This window comes from Microtus pennsylvanicus, chromosome 22, assembly GCF_037038515.1.
Source record: "Microtus pennsylvanicus isolate mMicPen1 chromosome 22, mMicPen1.hap1, whole genome shotgun sequence".
In the NCBI taxonomy this organism is placed as follows: domain Eukaryota; kingdom Metazoa; phylum Chordata; class Mammalia; order Rodentia; family Cricetidae; genus Microtus; species Microtus pennsylvanicus.
In genome coordinates this window covers 13,652,439-13,674,542 of record NC_134600.1, presented here as the reverse complement: position 1 = coordinate 13,674,542, position 22,104 = coordinate 13,652,439, and the positions used below count along the sequence as shown (strand labels likewise).

General features: G+C 40.0%; 1 protein-coding gene across 1 annotated transcript; it reads right to left on the bottom strand.

Moving 5' to 3' along the window:
- Positions 1-3,267: 3,267 nt before the first annotated feature.
- Positions 3,268-3,892, bottom strand: LOC142839974 (large ribosomal subunit protein uL22). The gene has a single exon (XM_075956424.1). It carries the CDS (start codon positions 3,863-3,865, stop codon positions 3,311-3,313), a length of 555 nt encoding a protein of 184 aa, XP_075812539.1. The 5' UTR covers positions 3,866-3,892; the 3' UTR covers positions 3,268-3,310.
- Positions 3,893-22,104: the final 18,212 nt, after the last annotated feature.

Sequence of the window (22,104 nt, the reverse complement as noted above, 5' to 3'; positions counted from 1 at the left end):
ACCTGAAAGCCTCCTTGAAAAGCTTGTTAGAGGTTTTTTTTTTTTCCATATGGGGATGTGCCTGGTGTCTGGTTTTAGATCAGTGGTGGCTTCTCTGTTGTAGTTTGGAGCTAAATATCTGGACAATCCAGTTGAACAAAGTGTGCCCTAGCATCCTAATCTCTAACAGCCCTGATTAAAACACATTTATCTTCTGGGTGATTTAGAAGCAGTCCTCCCTCAGGTAATTCTACTTTGTGAGACTGAACTATTTCCAAGGCATTGGAAACTCATTTACATCACCAATTCAACTCTTCTACGGTGCGGCTTAGAAGTACAGCGCTACCCAACAGGTGAGATTCCTTGATACCGTCCACCTAGTTAAACACAAATGGAGACTGTGTGCAAAGCTTACATGCAAAGTGCTCAATTTTGAGAAGATACTGGAGAAACTAGGCTTCTCTAAGTATGACATATTGAAGTTGACAAGAAAAACGTTTGTACACACAGTGCCCTGCTTCCAATTCTCTAAACAAATTAAGCCCAAGGAGCAAAGTTATTCAGAGTTCTGTCCCTAGGTCTAAGAATTAACAAAGACCTCATGGGACTTCACAGCACAGGGAATCTGGCGGCAGGTTCCCAGGCGGATCCCGGGAGGACGCACCATGCTGTCTCCCGCACTTCACCCTCGGCTCCTCCCCATCTGGAGACAGCATTCCCCCGCTCACCATGTTGTGGTTCCTCAGGTCGCCAAAGCTCTCAGCTCATCAATTTTCAGCACACGAAACCACTGAAAACAGCGCCTCTGCGAAGCCGAGTCAGAACTTGGCTTCCAGGAAGAACCCTGCACTGTTGCTGACTGGCAGGTCACCTGGAGGGCCTGATTGGCTAGTGCGGTCTGAGTGACAAGAACACTGTCCACAGGGCTATAGTGTGCTTAAAGACACAGCACAGTGGTTCCTGACCATTCCTCTCACCCCATTCAAAGATCTTTTCTAGATAGGCCAAGGTAAGCATTTCAATAGCACTAGCCCTTGGCTACAAAAGCAGACAATGTCACAATCTTATTTTTTTTTTGTTTTTTCGAGACAGGGTTTCTCTGTGGCTTTGGAGCCTGTCCTGGAACTAGCTCTTGTAGACCAGGCTGGTCTCGAACTCTCGGAGATCCACCTGCCTCTGCTTCCCGAGTGCTGGGATTAAAGGCGTGCGCCACCATCGCCTGGCTGACAATGTCACAATCGTGCACTCCATAGGAACTTTCCCTTTTTCCTCCAGGACTCAATGTGGCTAGCTGGCTTGTACTGTGCACTGTGCTTATCTAGGTGGGTGGAGTTATTTCCTGTCCCAGAGGGAAAAATATTAACAGCTGAAGAGTATTTTAAGGTCACAAAAGAAGATGATTGTCATCGTGTTAAAAGTGAGCACTGCCAACAAGGAGCTAAAGGTGGTCCTATCATCTCAAATTATACAGATTAATGGAGGTTTTTCCCATTTAAAACCCTTTAAGTAAAATCTCTATCAGGCATAATCAATTTTTAGGTAATCCCAGAGGTAGTCAGTTTTACTACCCAAAATCACGATCTCAACAGCCAAGAGAGAAGAAATGAGAAAAAATACTTGCCTGCAGGAGGCACAAAGTGCATGGGAGTTATTTTCAAAACAGTGTTTTTCCTCAACAAAGGAAGCATGGGGATTTTATTAGGGAGTCTGAAGATGCTCATGTAATGTTCTCTCTTTCTTTAAGCATGCTCAGTTAACAAATCCACTTCTGAACATGATCACATTGTAAAAACAGAGATATTTCGGGGGCATTCTTACCTCAAAGTCGTGTAGGAACATAAGTTATCACTAGTGCTTTAAATCTTAGCCATTCTGACTATTGTAAGATGCTATCTCAGAGTCATTTTGATTTACATTTTCATGATTACTAAGGATGTGGAACATTTCCTTAAGTGTCTCTTAGACTCTTGAGATTCTGCTGTTGAAATTTCTCTATTTAGATTTGTATCCTACTTTTATTTGGAATATTTGGAATTTGATGTCTAATATCTTGAGTAGTTTATATATTTTGGAGATCAGTCTTTTGTCTGCTCTGGGGTTGGGAAGATATTTACCCATTCATTGTGATGCCTTTTTATCTTATTGACTGTGTTCTTTGCATTACAGAATTTTCTCAGTTTCAGAAGGTCCCATTTATTTATTGGTACTCTCAGTGTCTGTGCAATTGATGCTATATTTAGGTAGTAGTTTCCTATGCCCATGCTCTGAAGGCTACTTCTTGCCAGAAGCAAAGGCCTGTATTTTGAGATCTGTGTTTTTGTTACAGCCATCTTAAGCTCACAAATTAAGAAAAATATCTACCTCTATCCCCTCTGCAGGGTCCAGGAAATCAACCTGGTATCTTATCTCCTAGCAGAGACCCAAAGACACCAGGCTCTGGAACCTATTAGCATTTTCCTTGGTTAGTCAACAATCACAGACCCTCAGTATATACTTATCAGCTAGGGATGTCTCCAGACTTGAATTCCGGTAGACCTGAGTTTCCTGACACCCTTCCCTTCCCCCTCTGCCTGTTTGCTATATAATTGCTTCTGAGAAAGAATAAACGGACAGCTTGATCAAAAATCCTGACTTGATGTCATTTCTCTCTCTCTCTCTTTTTTTTTTTGTTTTTTTGAGACAGGGTTTCTCTGTGGTTTTGGAGCCTGTCCTGGAACTAGCTCCTGTAGACCAGGCTGGTCTTGAACTCACAGAGATCCGCCTGCCTCTGCCTCCCAAGTGCTGGGATTAAAGGCATGCGCCACCACTGCCCGGCTTGGTGTCATTTCTCATGTCTCTTGTCTCCTTTCATTCCTCTCCACTAAGTTTATCAGGGACCCCCGTTCGTATCCCGCAGGCCGGGATAACTTCCCACTTTCTCCCCTACTGTGTTCACTGTGGCCAGATCCATATTTAATGCATTTGGACTTGAGTTTGTGCGTGGGGATAGATATGGATCTACTTGCATTCTTTTTCATTTTGATATCCACTTATTCCAGCACCATTTGTTGAAGATGCTTTGATTTTTCCATTGTATAGTTTTAGCTTCTTTGTCAAAAATCAAGTGTTCATAGGTCTGTGGATTCATATCTGAATCTTTGTTTTTATTCCATTGGTCAACCTGTCTACTTCTATGCCAATACAATCTGTTTTCATTACTGTAGCTCTATAATCCAGGTTTATGTTAGGAATGGTGATACTTCCAGAAGTTCCATTACTGTACAGGATATTTTAGTTTTTTTTTTTTTTTTTTTTTTTTTTTACTTTTATCTGCATTTATTTCATGTTGAATTTATTCACGTGCCATAAGTTTTTGTTTCTTCAGTTTCTTCTGGGATATCTTTTTCTTCTGTGCAACCTCCTCTTCTGGCTTTGGAACAATCTGTTCCTTTTCAGTGAGGATCATCTCGATGTGGCAAGGGGAGCTCATGTATGGGTTAATCCGGCCATGAGCTCTGTAAGTTCGTCGGCGCATCTTAGGTGCTTTGTTCACCTGGATGTGCTCAATGACCAGAGAGTCCACATCTAAACCCTTCAGTTCAGCATTGCTCTCTGCATTTTTCAGCATGTGCAGCAAAAATTCTGCACTCTTTTTTGGCCACCGACCCTGTGTCCAGCCCCACTGTTTGGCCTGGGCGCACCTACCGACTCCACCATTGTACCGTCGGAATGGCACACACTGCTTCTTCAAAGTGACATCTTTCAGATACTTGGTGGCTTTTCGGATATGCATACCCTTGATGGCCTGGGCCGTTTCACGGGTGTTCTTAAAGTGAACCCGAAGGTTTGATCCTCTCGATTTGCATGATTTTGTGGGGTTTTCTGGGTCAAGAGAGTAGCGAACCATCTTCACAGGTAACCTCTGGCCGCTTACAGGAAGAGAGGATATTTTAGTTATCTTGGGTGTTTTATTTTACACTGTTTTGTTTTCTGATTTGAATTTGAGTAGTGTGCTTTGAAGGTCTGTGAAGAATCATGTTGGGATGTTTTAAATTATTTGTGACTATTGTAAATGCTGATGTTCCTCTGATTTCTTTCTCGGCTTCTTTAATATGTGGTTTTTATTTTGTTGTTGTTGTTTTGGTTTGGTTTTTTGGGTTTTTTTTTTGGAGACAGGGTTTCTCTGTGGCTTTGGAGCCTGTCCTGGAACTAGCTCCTGTAGACCAGGCTGGTCTCGAACTCACAGAGATACAGCTGCCTCTGCCTCCTGAGTGCTGGGATTAAAGGTGTGCGCCACCATCGCTCGGCTCTTGTATATTATTTGTATATAGGAGGGCTACTCATTTTTTGAGCTGATCTTGTATCCTGTCACCTCACTTAAGTTATTTATGGGTTGTAGGAATTCCCTGATAGAGTTTGTGGCATCACTTATGTATACTATCATATCATCTGTGAATCGCAAAAGCTCAATGTCTTCCTTTCCAGTTTGGATTCCCATGATCTTCTTTAGTTTTCTTCTGCATATGTAGTAGCCATGTCAATCCCCTGTGTGCATACACTAGGCAGCTTTTATTTTTGATTTTTCGAGACAGGGTTTCTCCGTAGCTTTTTGGTTGCTGTCCTGGAATTAGCTCTTTAGACCAGGTTGGCCTCGAACTCACAGAGATCCGCCTCTCTCTGCCTCCCGAGTGTTGGGATTAAAGGTGTGCGCCACCACTGCCCGGTTCTAGGCAGCTTTTAAAAGCTGGATGAGCCATCTTCCTCCCTCTCTCTACACACTGACTTCCGAGGCCTGTGCACAGCCCCTCTAATAAACTCCTAAGAGTGTTCGCTGTGTGTTCTGTGTTTCTTGTTAAGAAAAAACCCAAGAAGGCGCAGCTCTGCCAGCACAAAGAAGTCCAATTAGGTGAAATGAAACCAAATCAAAATGCTCATTATTTTATTAAATACAGTGCTCTCCGGGGGCTGAGCACATGTGGGGGAGACAGGACAATGGGGAGCCCATGCAAACCCAGAAACACGTGTTTCTCCACTAGGAACCCACCTAAAGGCACTGTGGGAGTGGTCCTGATCCCTCCCCAGGGACAGGTCAGGACCTGGAATGCTGGGATTTGGAGTCCAGGATAATGCAATTCCCAGACTAGAGGGTCTGGGATGGATGCCAGGGGCTGGAAGCTAAGGTCCAGACTTAACACTTCTCACTTGTACCAAGTAATTTCTGTGACCCACTGTCAAATGTTCAGTTTTTCTCAGTGAACTGAATTAATGGCACGTGCTTGCATATTTTTTATTGATATTTATTGAGCTCTACATTTTTCTCTGCTCCTCTTCCTGTCTCTCCCCTTCCCCCTTTAGTTGTCCTCTAAGGTCCCCATGCTCCTAATTTACTCAGGAGATCTTGTCTTTTTCTACTTTCTAAGTTCCATGTATATTAGATCTATGTAAGGCACTCTTAGCATCCATATTGTTGTCTAAGTTCTCTGGGTTTCTGGTTTGTAGGCTGGCTTTCTTTGCTTTATGTTTGAAAACCACCTATGAGTGAGTACCTGTGATAATTGTCTTCCTGTATCTGGGTATGTTATTCAGGTTTCTTCTTTTCCTGGGTTGTGTAATTTTTTTGTTTGTAAACTATGTAGTAGCTCTGGTCTTCTCCTAGTCAGACTGCTCAGAGCAAAAGCAGCTTTCTCTGAGATTAATAGAGATCATCATAACTGTTCCTCCAGAAGCATTGTATATAGGGCTGTTAGGTAACTTTTCCTTGAAGTTTTCTGGTTTTGTGTCCCCTTCTTTTAGGTTTGTGAAAATTATGGTGTTGGTAAAGTTATCTTTTAGAATAAGCATCAAGATTGATAGTCGACTTTTCACAGTGTCATCCTCTTGATTTTCAAGCAAGACCTTAATGGCACAATATGAACATGCCAGAGACATTTCTTTCCATCATTTGTCTAATACACATTTGTTCCTACATAATTTTGAGGTAAGAATATCCCTAAATGTCTCTGCTATTACACTGTGACTATACTTATAAGTGGATTTGTTAACTGAGCATGCTTAAGAAAAGGGAGAACATTGCATGAGCATATTCAGACTCCCTAAGTAAAATCTCCATGCTTTCTTTGTTGAGGAAAAACACTGTTTTGAAAACAACTCTCATGCTCTTTGTGCCTTCTGTGGGCAAAGAATTTTTTTCTCATTCTTCTTTCTTGGCTGTTGAAATGGCTGGCTATTTTTGATAGTAAAACTGACTACCTCTGGAATCATCCAATCCACAAAGAATTGATTATACCTGGGACATTTTACTTAAAGGTTTTTAAATGGGAAAATCCTTCATTAATCTGTATAATTTGAGATAATAGGACCCATCTTATGCTGCTTGGTGTCTGTGCACACTTTTAACACCAACACGCATGAGCAGAGGTAGTGGGATTTTCTGAGTTTGAGACCAGTCTGGCATACAGAATCAGTTCCACAATTACGCAGAAAAATCCAGTCATGAAATCACCAAAAAAAACAAAAAAAAATCTGAATCAAACAAAGACTATGACCCAACTTCAATCAGCATCTTACATTCTAGCAGCAGCAGTCACATATAAAGTATTTTGAAGAAGAAAAGTCTCGTTTTGCCTCTGTGCTCTGGCTCTGGCTACCAAGCTCATTCCTGTACTAGCATTGGCGCCTACGTCATTGTAATTTTGGTGAATACTTAAAATGAGCTGAGAAGTAAAGCTTTGTGGGCTGAACAACTACTGGATTCTTCACTTGATCTTAGAGAAAAGGCTGAGAAGCAATCTATTGGATTCTTCAATTGCCATTGGTAAGCAGCTGTTCTTAAGTTACCTGGACCACAGCTTGTAAGACATTCTAATAAGTAATAAGCTCACTTTTTACATCAATGGTGAGAATCATTCTACCTGTCCTGTTCATGTAGAGAATCTTGAATACTGCAGCTGTATATTTTATTCACCTGACTATGGAGGAAGATGTGCTGGCTGACAATAGTGCTCATGAAGTCATTCTTTCTAGCTCCATTATTCTCTACATATTCAAATTTCCACGAACACTACCCTTTTTATAATTATTCATTCGCCTGGAGTTTGCTTCGAATTTAAGGAATAAAACCGATAAACAATGGAGTCATCATCCAGCTTTCCGATGGGGGAAAGACCAATCATCTTGAGACCTGGTTCCTGCTTTTCTCCTTCCTGTTGTGTAAAATCCCTGTGAAAACCATGTAAAAAGTTCCTTCAGTTCATCTGACCTCAGAGTGAAGGCATAGAACAAATATTTCATTTTGTAACTTTATTTTTTATTTATTTATTTTTTGTTTTTTCGAGACAGGGTTTCTCTGTGGTTTTGGAGCCTGTCCTGGAACTGGCTCTTTTAGACCAGGCTGGTCTCAAACTCCCAGAGATCCCCCTGTTGAGTGCTGGGATTAAAGGCGTGCACCACCACTGCCCAGCTCATTTTGTAACTTTAAAATTCTCTTCTCGAGGGGCGGGGTGGAGCCGCGGCAGGAAGGCGAGGGGCGGGACCTGCTGGGAGCGAGGCAGATGCGGCGTGAGCGGGCGCGAGCGAAGGGACTGCTTTGTGCTCAGGCGAGGCGGGCGCGCGCTGCTCCGGTGTGCGGGACACAGGCTGTTGTGCTCCCGGTTCTGCTCGGTCCCACCTCGGCGGCTGGCGGAGGCCCCAAGCGCTGAGCTGTGGGGCGCGTCCCTTCCTTCCCCGCTTGTCCTGCCCTGCTCCTCTGGCGCTGAGCTGTCTCTGAGACGCCAGACCAGACCAGCCCGGCCCGGATATGGCTCGTGGACAGCAGAAGATTCAGTCTCAGCAGAAAAATGCCAAAAAGCAGACTGGACAAAAGAAGAAACAAGGACACGACCAAAAGGCTGCTGCCAAAGCTGCCTTAATATACACCTGCACAGTCTGTAGGACACAAATGCCAGACCTGACTCTTGTACTGTCTCAGACCTAGGTAACAATCCTGCAGCTGCTTTTTTTTCTTTTCTTTTTCTCTCTCTTTTTTTATTTTTTATTTTTCGAGACAGGGTTTCTCTGTAACTTTGGGGGGGGGGTGTTCCTGTCCTGGAACTAGCTTTTGTAGACTAGGCTGGCCTCGAACTCACAGAGATCTGCCTGCCTCTGCCTCCTGAGTGCTGGGATTAAAGACGTGCTCCACCACCGCCCCGCGGCAGCTGCTTTTTTAAACAAACTGTTGATCAGCAAAAATAAAGGGGCTACAAAAACATTCATTTTTATGCTGTTCCCTTTGGGCTTCATGCAAAGACAATTCTGTGTAAGTGTGCAGTCAACTTTGATTTGGAAATCTGAAAAATCACTCCATTCTTGTTATAAAATTTTTTTACAATTGTAATTATATTGATATTCATATTGTGTAAAATAACTCATTTAATAAAGTAGTGCTTTGATTTTACAACATCACAAGAAATAAAAACTCTTTATAGTTGTTAGTGTTCTACGCATCCTTACCCCTGCTGGACAGTAAATTGCTCGATCCACCTAGTACAGTGCACTGTACAAGCTAGCTAGTCACCATTGCATCCAATAGGAAAAAAAAAGTTCCTGTGGAGAACAAGAAGATGACATTGATTGCTTTAGTAGCCAGGGGCCAGTGCTATTGAAATGCATACATTCTCAGATCTGGAGAAGTTCTCTGATGGGGTGAATGGAATGGACAGGAACCAGTATTCTGTCTCTTTAAGCACACTGTACCCCTATGGGCGGTGCTTTTGCCACTCAGGACTCATTAGCCAATCAGCACTCCAGATGACCTGTCAGTCAGAAGCAGTGCAGGTCTCTTCCTGGCAGCCGCCTTCAGTCTTGGCTTTGAAGAGGAGCTGGCGCCAGTGGATTCCTGTTCTCGGGTGCAGTTGCTGTTGCAGAGAGATGATGAGCTGAGAACTTTGACAAAATTAAGAAGCACAACATGGTGAGTGAGGGAACGCTGTCTCCTGATGGGGAGTTGTAGAGGGCGAGGTGCAGAAAACACTATGGTGTGTCCTTCCGTCATCTGCATGGAAACCTGCCGCCATAGTCCCTGTACTGTGAAGTCCCTCATGGTCCCTGCTAAACTCATGGGTCTAGGGGCAGGCCTGTGTATAATTTTGCTCTGACTCAATCAGAGCTAAGGATATGCTAAGCAGGGCTGGTAGAGATTAGAATGCCCAGGTATACATTGTTTACCAGGATTGTCCATATATTTGACTCCAAACCATTTCAAAGAAGCCATCACTGATTTTTTTTTTAAAAAAAATTGCCGGTGGGCAACCGTTGTGCACACCTTTAATCCCTGTAATCCTGAGGCAGAGGCAGGTGGATCTCTGTGAGTTCAAGGCCAGCCTGGTCTACAAGAGCAAGTTCTAGGACTGGCTTCAAAGCTACAGAGAAACCCTGTCTCGAAAAATCAAAAGTAAATAAATAAAAATCACTAGGCTCATCCAAATATCAAAAAACAGACCTCTTATGAAGCTGCTCAAAGAGGCATTACAGAGTCACAGCCAACCATAAGGCCTGGTCTGATTTAAAGTTCCTGTTTTCCTTTTGAGAAAAGCTAGTTCTACCAGACGGGCTATATGACGCCAGGTGACACATATTTGAAATGTAAAACTCTGTTGTGTGAAGGACTGGCCTGAACAATCAAGGCTTTCATTTAGGACCTCAGGCAGGGACGAGGGACATTCTTGGGAGATCTAGAAACAGCCTAGGATATAAGTCTTGTGAGTTTCCCTAAGAACCTGATGTATTGATAATAAAACAGAGCTCCTTCTCTAAAACCAGGAATATGCATTGGAGCTGGTAATGGTCTGGTGCCATTTGTGGAGGGGTTTGCTTCAGATCTTGACAACCCAACCCTTCCCACTAGATGGAGCTCTGCACTTAGGCAAGATTTCCAAATACCCTGTATACGCTTTGTGTAGAATTGTTGGACTAGCTTCTTCCTAAATTTGTCTCATTGCATGATAGTTTCTGCTGACTTCATATAATTCTTTCATTTCTCCTCAGGAATTAGGATACAAAATGCTAGACATCATCTTCTCTCTCTCTCCCTCTATTCTTTTTCTTGATACAGTGTTTCTCTGGCCTTGAACTCACAGAGAAGCACAGGGCTCTTCTCCTTGTGTCTTGGGATTAAAGGCATATGCTACCACCACCTGGCTGTTTTTCATAAGAAGCTTAGTAGCATGGGATGTATCTTCTGCAACACCTCCCCCCCGTCTTTTTTTATTTTTTACTTGTCCAGTATTTCTCATCCCTTGTGACCTTCACCTTACAACCCTGTCAGTGAAGAATGAGCTGCTGTAACAGGTCACTGGCATACATAAGAAAATATTCTGGGAATATTTCTTGTCTAAATATCTAGACAGGCATGTTGCGTGTTGCTATCTCAATTGTTCAAAGTATAATCTGGACACGGTGGTGGCGCATGCCTTTAATCCCAGCACTCAGGAGGCAGAGGCAGGCAGATCTCTGTGAGTTCAAGACCAGCCTGGTCTACAACAGCTGGTTCCAGGACAGGTTCCAAAAACCACGGAGATACCCTGTCTCAAAAAACCAGAAAAAAAAAGGGCTGGAGAGATGGCTCAGTGTTTGAGAGCACCTGCTGCTCTTCCAGAGGTTCTGAGTTCAATTCCCAGCACCCACATGTTGGCTCACAACCATCTGTAATGTGATCTGGCACCCTCTGGTGTTTGGACATACATGGAGGTAGAATGTTGTATACATAATAAATAAATGAATCTTTAAAAAAAAAGTATAATCTGGACCAAGTGCCTAAGAGATACTTAAAAGATAACAGCATATATTGAATGCAAAATCTGTCTAACCTGGTTCCACTTGAGCATTGGACAGAGATTGATGCATACTCTCATTATAGAGATGTTTTTTCATTAATCTCCTAAGTGTGTGATGTGATTTCTCAGTGAAAAGGCATATTAATTCTAGAAGAGTTTCATTTCCATCCTGATAGAAATATTGTTTTTGAGACAGGTTGTGTTATGTTGACTCAGGTGGCCTTGGTCCCTGTCTGCTGCCTTACAAAGCAGTGACCTTGAGTGTCCTCTATATTACACCTTCAAAATTCCTAAATGAATACACCAACTCACAATTTTAAAATTAAGTATTTGCTGGGCAGTGGTGGTGCATGCCTTTAATCCCAGCACTCAGGAGGCAGAGGCAGGCAGGTCTCTGTAAATTCAAGGATAGCCTGGTCTACAAGAACTAGTTTCAGGACAGACACCAAGGCTACAGAAAAACCCTGTCTCAAAAAACAAAACAAAATAAATAAAATAATGCATTTGAGGCATGTAGTTGACTGCCCAATGCAGTCTCAGGAAAAGGATTTGCATATGGAGCATTTCTTTTGTCCTCAGACAACAATAGGAAGAATAGATTATTGTGTGCACTGCAGGGGGCACAGCATAGGCAATCAGCTGTTGCAGCCACCACTATGAAAAAGGGCCTGACTGTGGTAGCAGGAGTGGTTTGTAATTTGCTAGCATATTTAAATTAATGTCATGTGAATGAACACAGACTAGATTGTGTGCTATACATATTGGGAAGGTTGTCTTGAGTCAAGAAATATTGAATTAGCAAATAGGCAACTATCCTCTGCAGATATGATTGATCTTGCTTGACACAGTTATTTCGGCTCAGTGATTTGAAAAACAGGCCATTGACTAACTCTATGTGTCAGGTTACAGATCTCAGCAGCCAACATATGTATATGGGCACCATCAATCTTATTAATGACATCCCCTCCCCTAGGGAAGGGCCTTCTCTTTTTTCAAAGTTATTATAGAAAATTTTATTTAATCTTAAAAGTACATTATTATCAGCACTTCAAAAATCACTTTTTGGTATCAGTTTCAGACACTTTCTTTAAGTGTATTGTTGCTCTTATCTCTATTTGTTTCTTTTTTATTTACTAGCATGAGTTCTCAACTTTTAATTTGTAATAACCATTGACAAGTATGAATAAATATTTGTACAGGCAAGGACAAAAATATTGAAGTGTTTGTATATCTTATAGAAATTTTCTCATTTAGTATAATTTTCACAAAAAGAAATCTAATTTTTTAATTTACAAAATTATTTCAAATCTCCCCAAAGAAGCTACATTCAGGCCTACTTCTTTGTTTCTCTATTTGTTTCTGTTCTCGAATGTTTCTAAGTCATTAGTAATTTTATTTCATTTCTTTCAAGTTATGTTCATTTCTTTGTGGAGCAATGTCTCCTGTAGCTTAGGCTTGCTTCATGTTGTGTAATTGAGAATTATTTTCAACAACTAATCCTGCGTCTGCAGCCCAATGCTGGGAAGACAGTCCTGCAACTCCTTCCAGGTTTGGCCTTGACTAGTCAATGAGAAAGAAAAATAGAGCAGTTAATGAGTGTCTGCTAATCTTTCTGGCTTTTATTTGGGGACTTAGAAATGAAGAGGGATTGCTATAGGCTTGCAGTCTTCTGTTCCTATTTAAAGTGTTCAGAGTGTGGAGCCTGAACCTAAAAAATGCAAAGATGGTAACATGTGGAATGCAGAATCTCTTCTAGCCTGGCTTCTCTTTGAGCTGCATCTAGAGATGGGTGTACCATATAATCAAAGAGACTTTTTTTTTTATTGATCTCTCAAATGTGTAGAGTGAATTCTCTTTGGGGAAGTCCTATCAGTTCTAGACAGCCGTAGTTTCAGGCTTTCAGAAATTCCTTTCTGAGACTAGCTATCTTACCCTGACATAAGTGGCTTTGGTCCCAGACTTTTCCTCTCCAGGGCAATGACCTTGTTGTCCTGTATGACACCTTCAAAATGTTAAATTAAATGATTGTAGCACCTCAGTTTCAAAGTTACACATTTGAGTCAGGAAACTGAATATCCATTGCAGGAAAAATATTTGCATGTGGTCTCTCTCTTCAGACCAGAATAGAAACAACTATCTCTATTTTTTTCTCTTCTCCAATGTTTCTAGGTCATTAATAGTTTCATTCCATTTTTCAAGTGGTGTTGATTGTTGATTTCTTTGTAGAGTAATGTCTTCTGTGGCTTAAGCTTGCCTCATGCTAAGTAATTGAGAATTGCTTGAACACCTAATCCCACCTCTGTTGTCTACCACAAGTTAGAAGCCAAATTTGGGCGATACCGCATGTTATACTTGTACTGGAAACAAGAAAGATGCACAATCGATAAGTGATAGAATCTTCTTCTCAAGTTCACTTCAGCACTGTTGCACCAATCTGTTTTGCAGAGTTGGAAACTCAGTTAAGATTCTGTGAGAGTTTACTGAATGAATTTGTAAAAATGAAGCCACAGTTGTATGATGCGATGATAGGATGTTGAGATACCAAGCTATGAGACATATGCCATAAAGAGCTTCATACGGGGAGTGGAAGCAGCAAATGAGAGACATATACAGGAATAGAACTATGTAAGCCCTTTGAGAATGAAGTCCTGACAGCCTGAGACAGACCTACATGATTCATTGTTTGCCCTGATAAGTTTTAGTCTTACCATGGTCAAATACCCTAACTGTACTCATATTCCTTTTTTTAAAAAATTTATTCTTCTCTCATACTATACAATGAGTCAATACACCCAATTTTTTCATCTTATTTTTCCTTTTAGTAGTTAGTAATTCTTCATTCAGCTTCAGTTTTTTATGTGCACTGTGTACATTGATCTGCTTCCTTGCCTCTCTCTGTTAATAGACATTTCTCTTGTAAGGTGATATCCTATTCAAAGGGTACAGAGGTATAGAATCCTGAACATAATTAGCTGTTAGTCTAGAACCAGGAAATTGGAAGTAAATGTTAGGAATAATGGCAGAATTTGGGTATTGTGGTCATAGGATTTCAGTTGGAAATAAACTCGAGAAAAAAAATGAATGCTGAGGTCGTTTGCGTCATATTTTGGCTCAATTCTTTCTTCCTCTGCCTATGCTCTATAAATTGAGTAAGACAGAATTAAAAAAATAATGAGCTAATATCTTAAATGGAACATTGAATGTGTTCAAAGGTTATCACTTATGACTCATTCAGGTGCACAGTGGAAAAAAAAACAAGTGGATCAAAAATTAATAAAAATGAGAAGGTAGTTTCAGACAGCAGTCGTGTTTTGAGATAGGCAGGAATTTTCAGGGTGTTTATCACCATTATAGAGAAGGCCCATGCTATGTTATGGAAGCTTATCAAGGTGCCCCAAGCGTAAGACTCTGCCCACAGAAAACTTCAATTTAGGGAAGGTGTGAGCAAAGTGATTCATAGTCTCAGAAAGCTACTTCTTTTTTTTTGTTTGTTTGTTTGTTTCTGTTTTTCCAGACAGGGTTTCTCTGTGGTTATGGAGCCTGTCCTGGAACTAGCTCTTTTAGGCCAGGCTGGTCTCGAACTCACAGAGATCTGCCTGCCTCTGCCTCCAGTGTGCTGGGAATAAAGGCATGCACCACCACCGCCCAGCAGGAAGCTACTTCTTTCAAAACCTTCTGCACCTGTGGTCCAAGCTTGTTAGTGTCCTTCACAAATAAGAAATCACACTTTTCAGCATCACCCCATGTGTTGCTCTTGGAAACAAGAAAGAATCAAAATTTAAGATCATGAATTTTTAGTTTATGGTCACAGTTTATCATTGTTGCAGGCATCTATGTTATGCAGAGTTAGAAGCCCAGTGAGGAGACTGTGAGAGTTCATTGCATGGAGCTCTGAGGATTGAAGCCTGGTGTTGTTGTTTTTTTCTTTTACTTCTTTCTCCATTGAGAACCTGCTACCCATTTATCAAATAAATCTCACACATGGAGGCATATGCTTTCTTTTCTTCTCTTTTTTTTTGGGGGGGTTTTATGAGACAGGGTTTCTCTGTGGTTTTGGAGCCTGTCCTGGAACTAGCTCTTGTAGACCAGGCTGGTTTTGAACTCACAGAGATCTGCCTGCCTCTGCCTCCCGAGTGCTGGGATTAAAGGCTTGCGCCACCACCTCCTGGCTGGCTTATGTTTTTTTATAAATGTCTGACCTTGCTTTGCTTTGGCTTCTCTTTCAAGGATGGTTATTTTTAACTTAATTTTTTCTTTCTATCTTTTCACTCTGGCCTTCATCTTTCTCTATTCTGTATTCCCTTCTTTATTTCTGACTCCATGGTTTGCTGTGTAGGTAAGTGAATGTCTCCTGTTGTTCTCTCTTTTTCTTGCCTTGTCTTCCTTTTTTCCTTCCAGAGTTCTCCTTTCTTTTATTCTCTTTGGCTGCCAGCCGTCTCTATGCTTTCTTGTCATTCTCTTGGTCATTCTGTTCTTTACCATATAAACCAGGTATTTTAGATAGGCAAAGTATCACAACTTCACAGAGCGAAACCTAATGCAGCATAAAAATGGCAGCACTTCTTTGCATCATTAAATCAAAAGTTCTACAGCATAAACAAGTACAACACAATTAGAAATGTTATTTCACAACACACTGGGTTGCATTTTGAGCCCAAAGACGTTAAGATACCTAAGTTATGACACAACTTCCATGGTGACCTAGCTGATCATAGTGAGTGGAAGTTACCAACGAGAGAAATGCATGAGAAGTCACAAGGATAGGGCCATTTAAGTCATTTGAAACTGAAGCCATACATCTGACAAGAGAGCTACAGGATTTGATGTTTATCTTGCTCTGCTTCAATCTTGCCATGGACCAAATGTCCCTCACTGTGTCTCCATTTTTCTCTTTTGGAATGTTAATGGTATTTTGTGCCATTCTATATTGGCAATATGTAACTAGTTTTCATATTTTACAAGATGTTACTGTCAAGAGACAGAAGCTTCTCAGCTTCAGGATGTGCCATTTATTATCTGTGCTACTGTGGTTTTACGTAGGAAGTGGTCTACTGTGCCCATGTATTACAGGCTACTTCCCACTTTCTCTTCTATCAGGTTCAGTGTGTTCAGATTGATATTGAGATCTTTAATCCATTGGGACTTGAGTTTTGTTAATGGTGACAAACATGGATCTCTTTTTATTCTTCTACAGGTTGTCATCCAGTTATGCCAACACCATTTGTTAAAGATGCTTTCTTTCTTCCATTGTATAATTTTAGCTTCTTTGTCAAAAATCAGGTGTTCATAGGTTTGTGGGTTAATATCTGCGTCTTCAATTCAATTCCATTTGTCAACGTCTCTGTTTTTATGCCAATGCCACGCTTATTTTGTTTTTGTTTTGTTTTTTCAAAACAGGGTTTCTCTGTAGCTTTGGGGCCTGTCCTGGAACTAACTCTTGTAGACTAGGCTCATCTTGAACTCACAGAGATCCACCTGCCCTGCCTCCCAAGTGCTGGGATTAAAGGCATATGCTACCAGCACCCAGCCAATACCAAGCTTTTTTCATTGCTGTAGAGTTTGATGTTAGGAGGGTCATGCCTCTGGAAGTTCCTTTATTGTATAGGATTGTATTGGCTATCCTGGGCTTTTTGATTTTCCATATAATGTTGATTATTGTTCTCTCAAGATCTGTGAAGAATTTTGTTGGGATTTTGATAGAGATTGCACTGAATCTATAGATTGCCTTTGGTAGAAATGCCATTTTACTATGTTCATCCTACCAATCCAAGAGCATGGGAGATCCTTCCATTTTCTGGTCTCCTCTTCAATTTCTTTTTTGGAAGACTTAAAGCTTTTGTCAAATAGATTTTTCACTTCCTTGGTTAGAGTTACCCCAAGATATTTTATGCTATTTGTGGCTATCGTTAAAGGTGATATTTCTCTGATTTCCCTCTCCACTTCTTTATCTTTGTGTATAGGAGGGCTACTGATTTTTTTAAGTTGATCTTGTATCCTGCCACATAACTTAACGTATTTATTAGCTGTAGACATTCTCTGGTAGAGTTTTGGGGGGCACTAATGTACACTATTATATCATCTGCAAATAACGAAACTTTAACTTCTTCCTTTCCAATTTGAATCCCCTTGATCTCCTCATGTTGTCTTATTGTTATTACTAGAACTTCAAGCACCACATTGAAGAGATATGGTGAGCGTGGACAGCCTTGTCTTGATCCTGATTTTAGTGGAATGGCTTTGATTTTCTCTCCATTTAATTTGATGTTAGCTGTCAGCTTGCTGCATATTGCTTTTATTATATTCAGATATGATCCTTGTATCCCTCTTCTCTCCAAGACCTTTATCCTCAGTATGGGAGCAGGGCCTCTTGCCTGGCTCCAAGGCCCTCACAGAGAAAAAGGCCATGCATCATTCTTTGTAGGAACTTCAGTAAACATCTCTGAATTCTTTGATTTGTTCTTTCATTGATTTTATTCAATGGATACAGTGTCTTAATGTATACTTCCACCTGTCCTGAACATGATTCCATAGACTAGGCTGACATTCAAATCAGAGGAAAATATACCCACCTCTGCTTCTGAAATTCTGAGTTTAAAGGCCTGAGTCAATACACTCAGTTTGTCTACTGTATTTTTTTTTGTGATTAGTATTTCTTCATACAATTTTCTCATGAGCACTATGTCCTATTGATCTATTTCCTTTGTCGCTCTATTAATAGTTCTTTTGTGAGGTGGTATCCCATTCAAAGGGTACAGAAATGACAGAGGTGACTCTCCTATTCAATTTACTTCTAAAGTGATTGTCTGTGTCTTGGAATATTATCAGAATTTTATGACTATACAGTCAAAGAAGTATACATTTACAATGTTGTCACCATCATGCTTTCTATTATACATGTGACTGAAATATTTTAGAGGGCAGTGACCTATGATGATGTGCATATCAACTTCACACGGGAAGAGTGGAATTTGCTGGATCCTTCCCAGAAGAATCTCTACAAAGATGTGATGCTGGAGACCTACAGGAACTTCACTACTATAGGTAAAAATGAATTTTATTCATGTTTCAAAATAAGGAGATATTTTTTTCTTGTTTAATGTTGTTCTTCTGTAATTTGATTTAGAAAGAATGAGTTGAATAAAGCAGTCATAAGTTCTAAGGGTCCCTTGAGATAACAGCTTAAATATTGCATAATTTTCAATAACTTAACATATATTTTCTGGTATTATATTTTAGAATGCATTTGGGAAGACCATAATAGTGAAGAACATTGTCAATTTTCTAGAAGACATGAAAGGTAATTTTCATGTGCAAGCTGATAACAGATATTACTTTTTAAGGCATAGCACCATGAGAGCTTTGTTGTAGATCTGCAAATAAATTTCTTTTTGCTACTCATAATACAAAAGTATACACATTGAAGTGATGATAAGTATATCTGCAAAATTTTGTACTAAACCAATAGCCCATAGTAAATCTTGTATTCCTTGTACACTTCTTGTGACTGTGCTAAGTTTAGTGAGAGAAGCAGTTAGAGTTGAATCATTGGCAGTTGTTCCGTAGAAACCTTGATATCTATACCATAAGTCTGTGAGGAACAGCAAGTTCCCTTAGAACTCCACGCGAAAATATTTTATTTGAAATTCTTCTTTACTATGTATACCATAGGTTCCTCTTGATACAAGAATATGAGCATAGGGATATAGAGAGATGTAGCATCACACACTCTAAGAATAATTAGATAACTGATAGTCCCCAGATGGAGTATACTTGTTGAATTGGATTAAATTATACAATTAATTGCTTTTCCACCATCACTGTTAATATATGAACAAACTCTCACTGCAAGAAGCCCTATGAGTTCTAGAACTGTGCAAATACTGTTGGGTGTCCTAGTTCACATAGCATATGTAATATGATTCACAGTATAGGAGAATTCATGAATGTTAAAGCTCTGAGTTTATCCAGTTCTCTTCACCTTTGTGTAAAATATCATAGAGAAAAAAGTTTCTGTGACTATAAAAAGGTAAGCCATAAAAGAAAGGCATTTGCCATTGGAGGTATCTTTCAAGTTGCAAAGCAGTGCCTAATCAAAGAGCAAAGCATGAGTTTAGACAGACTTACGAAAACATAGTATCTGATTCCTCCTTATAATTGGAACATATTATAAAATTCATAGAAATGTGTAGGCACAACAGTGTATTGAATGTGGTAAAGCTTTTACATGTGCCAATTATTCTTACAGGAGTGAGAGAATTCAAACTGGAGAGAAAACTTCAGTAAATTTTCAACGTGGTAAATTCTTGACATATGACAAGCAACTTAAATGGAATGAAAGAACACATACTGGAGAGAAACCCTATGAATGTAATCAGTGTAGGAAGGCCTTTGCACAGCATAATGCTCTTCAATACCATGGAAGAACACATACTGGAGAAAAACCCTATGAATATAATGAGTGTGGTAAAGCCTTTGCAGCTCAAAGTACTCTTCAAAACCATAAAAGAACACATACTGGAGAGAAATCCTCTGAAAGTAATGAGTGTGGTAAGGCCTTTGCAGCTCACGGCACTCTTCAAAACCATAAAACAACACATACAGGAGAGAAACTGTATGAATGTAATCAGTGTGGCAAGGCCTTTGCAGTTCACAGTAATCTTCAAAACCATAAAAGAACACATACTATAGAAAAACCCTATGAATGTAATGAGTGTGGTAAGGCCTTTGCACAACACAGTAATCTTCAAAACCATAAAAGAACACATAGTGGAGAGAAACCCTATAAATGTAATCAGTGTGGGAAGGCCTTTGCACAATGCAGTAATCTTCAAAAGCATAAAAGAACACATACTGGAGAGAAACCCTATGAATGTAATGAGTGTGGTAAGGCCTTTGCATTTCACAGTAATCTGAAAAGCCATAAAAGAACACATACTGGAGAGAAACCCTATGAATGTAATGAGTGTGGTAAGGCCTTTGCAGCTCACGGCACTCTTCAAAACCATAAAAGAACACATACAGGAGATAAACTGTATGAATGTAATCAGTGTGGCAATGCCTTTGCAGTTCACAGTAATCTTCAAAGCCATAAAAGAACACATACTGGAGAAAAACCCTATAAATGTAAAGAGTGTGGGAAGGCCTTTGCATCCCACAATAATCTTCAGAACCATAAAAGAACACATACTGGAGAGAAACCCTATGAATGTAATGAGTGTGGGAAGGCCTTTGCAGCTCATCGTACTCTTCAAGTACATAAAAGAATACATACTGGAGAGAAACCCTATGAATGTAATGAATGTGGTAAGGCTTTTTCACAGTACATTATTCTTCAATGCCATAAAAGAACACACACTGGAGAAAAACCATATGTATGTAATCAGTGTGGCAAGGCCTTTGCATCTCACGGTAATCTTCAAAACCATAAAAGAACACATACTGGAGAGAAACCCTATGAATGTAATCAGTGTGGAAAGGCATTTGCAGCTCGCAGTACTCTTAAAAGGCATAAAATATCTCACTCTAGATAGAAACTCTTTGAACTTAATCAGTGTGGTAAGAGCATAGCACAGCACAGTCATTTTCAAAGGCATAAAAGAACAGACAAAAAAGAGAAACCCGATGGATGTATTTCATGTGGTAAAGCACAGTACTCTTCAAAGGCTTAAAAGAACAAGAAACAGGATGAAATCAGCATGATAAAGCCTTTTCATGTCTTATTCATCTTCAAATGCATATATGTACAACTTCAGGATAGAAACCGTAAATGGAATCTATGTGGTTAATCCTTTGTCACAATAATTTCCCAATACATTAAGCAATCCATCCTGGAAAGAAACTATGAATTTAATGAGTACACTCTTCAAAAAGATTTTTTAAAAATCATACTGCAGTGAAATTCTCTGAATATGTCCATTATGGCAATGTTTTGTACTTTATACAGGAGTAAACCTTTTTGTGTATACATCTGATAAAGCTTGTGCAAATTACAATATCCTTTGATTACCTAAAGAAGAACCTAAGGGCTTATTCTAAATTATGTTTTAAGATTCTTACAGTCACCACAGAGAAACCCTGTCTCGAAAAACCAAAAAAAAAAAAAAACCAAAAAAAAAAAAAAGAAAAAAAAAAAAGATTCTTACAGTCAGCTAACTAACAACATTCATTCTGGAAAAAAAAATTTAATAGTGTCAATGATCTGTTCAATATGATAGCTCTTTATTTTGTTTGCAACAGCAAACTAATGAACAAAAGCTAATTCTTGAATTTATGAAATCCGATGGGTAGGAGAAAAGGCTAGTCAAACACATCCTGATCCAGAAATGAGATCTAAAGTAAAACACTTTATCTCTGAATCTAGAACTGGTTATCAAAACAATATCACCCTGAAAACATAACCAAAAAGATAAAAAGGGCCAGTGAAGAAAACACACTTTTGCTCTCAATCCAGAGCCAAAGAAACACACTCTTCCCTTGTTCAACTGAGCACCAAAGCAACGAATCTCTGAGCACAGAATTCTGCCCATGTCTCAGCTTGTTCAAACTCAGGGACTGAAATCTGACAAATTTCCACCTTCAAAATCTCCTTAGATCTGGTTTTAAGAAGCCCTGTATGATTCATATTGCTCATTCAGTTAGCAGCTGTTTCTTTCGACCCTGGCAGAGGCAGTCACTCTCTTCCCTCCCAAATAAATCTCCTGACTGAGGTTTCTGTGAAGAACTTCTTTCACTGAAATGGATCAGAAACTCCCTAGTAGAGTTGAATTGAGACATAATTGATACTTCTACTTGAAAGTCATTTAGCCCAGAGGAGCACAGCAGCAATGGACACCTCTTTTGAGGCACTACGTTAGGGGAGTGGAGCAGATCAGTAACAGGCATTTCTGCTGGGAAACTCTCTTAGAAGAATGGAGCAGATCCCAGCTTTGATGGCTCTCTCTCAGAGAGGAACATCATTGCCTCATCTAGTGTGGTGCCCTTCTCTTCACAACTGTAGGTGTTTCCTGACTTCAGGGAGTAAGGGTACCTTTCCCTTCAGAACTGTAACTCTTGAGTTGTGAATTTGAATGATAATGTAACTTTTTAGATTTTATACTTCTTCAATTGCAAGACCTAAGTAATTAAGGTATAAGGATTTATGGATGGGTACTTGGGTCTTTTGTTTTGTTTTTCAAGACAAAGTTTCTTTGTAGCTTTGAGCCTGTCCTGGAACTAACTAGAGTTGTAAATGTTTTAAATTCTATTTAGCTCACTTTTTTTTTTTTGGTTTTTCGAGTCAGGGTTTCTCTGTGGTTTTGGAGCCAGTCCTGGAACTAGCTCTTGTAGACCAGGCTGGTCT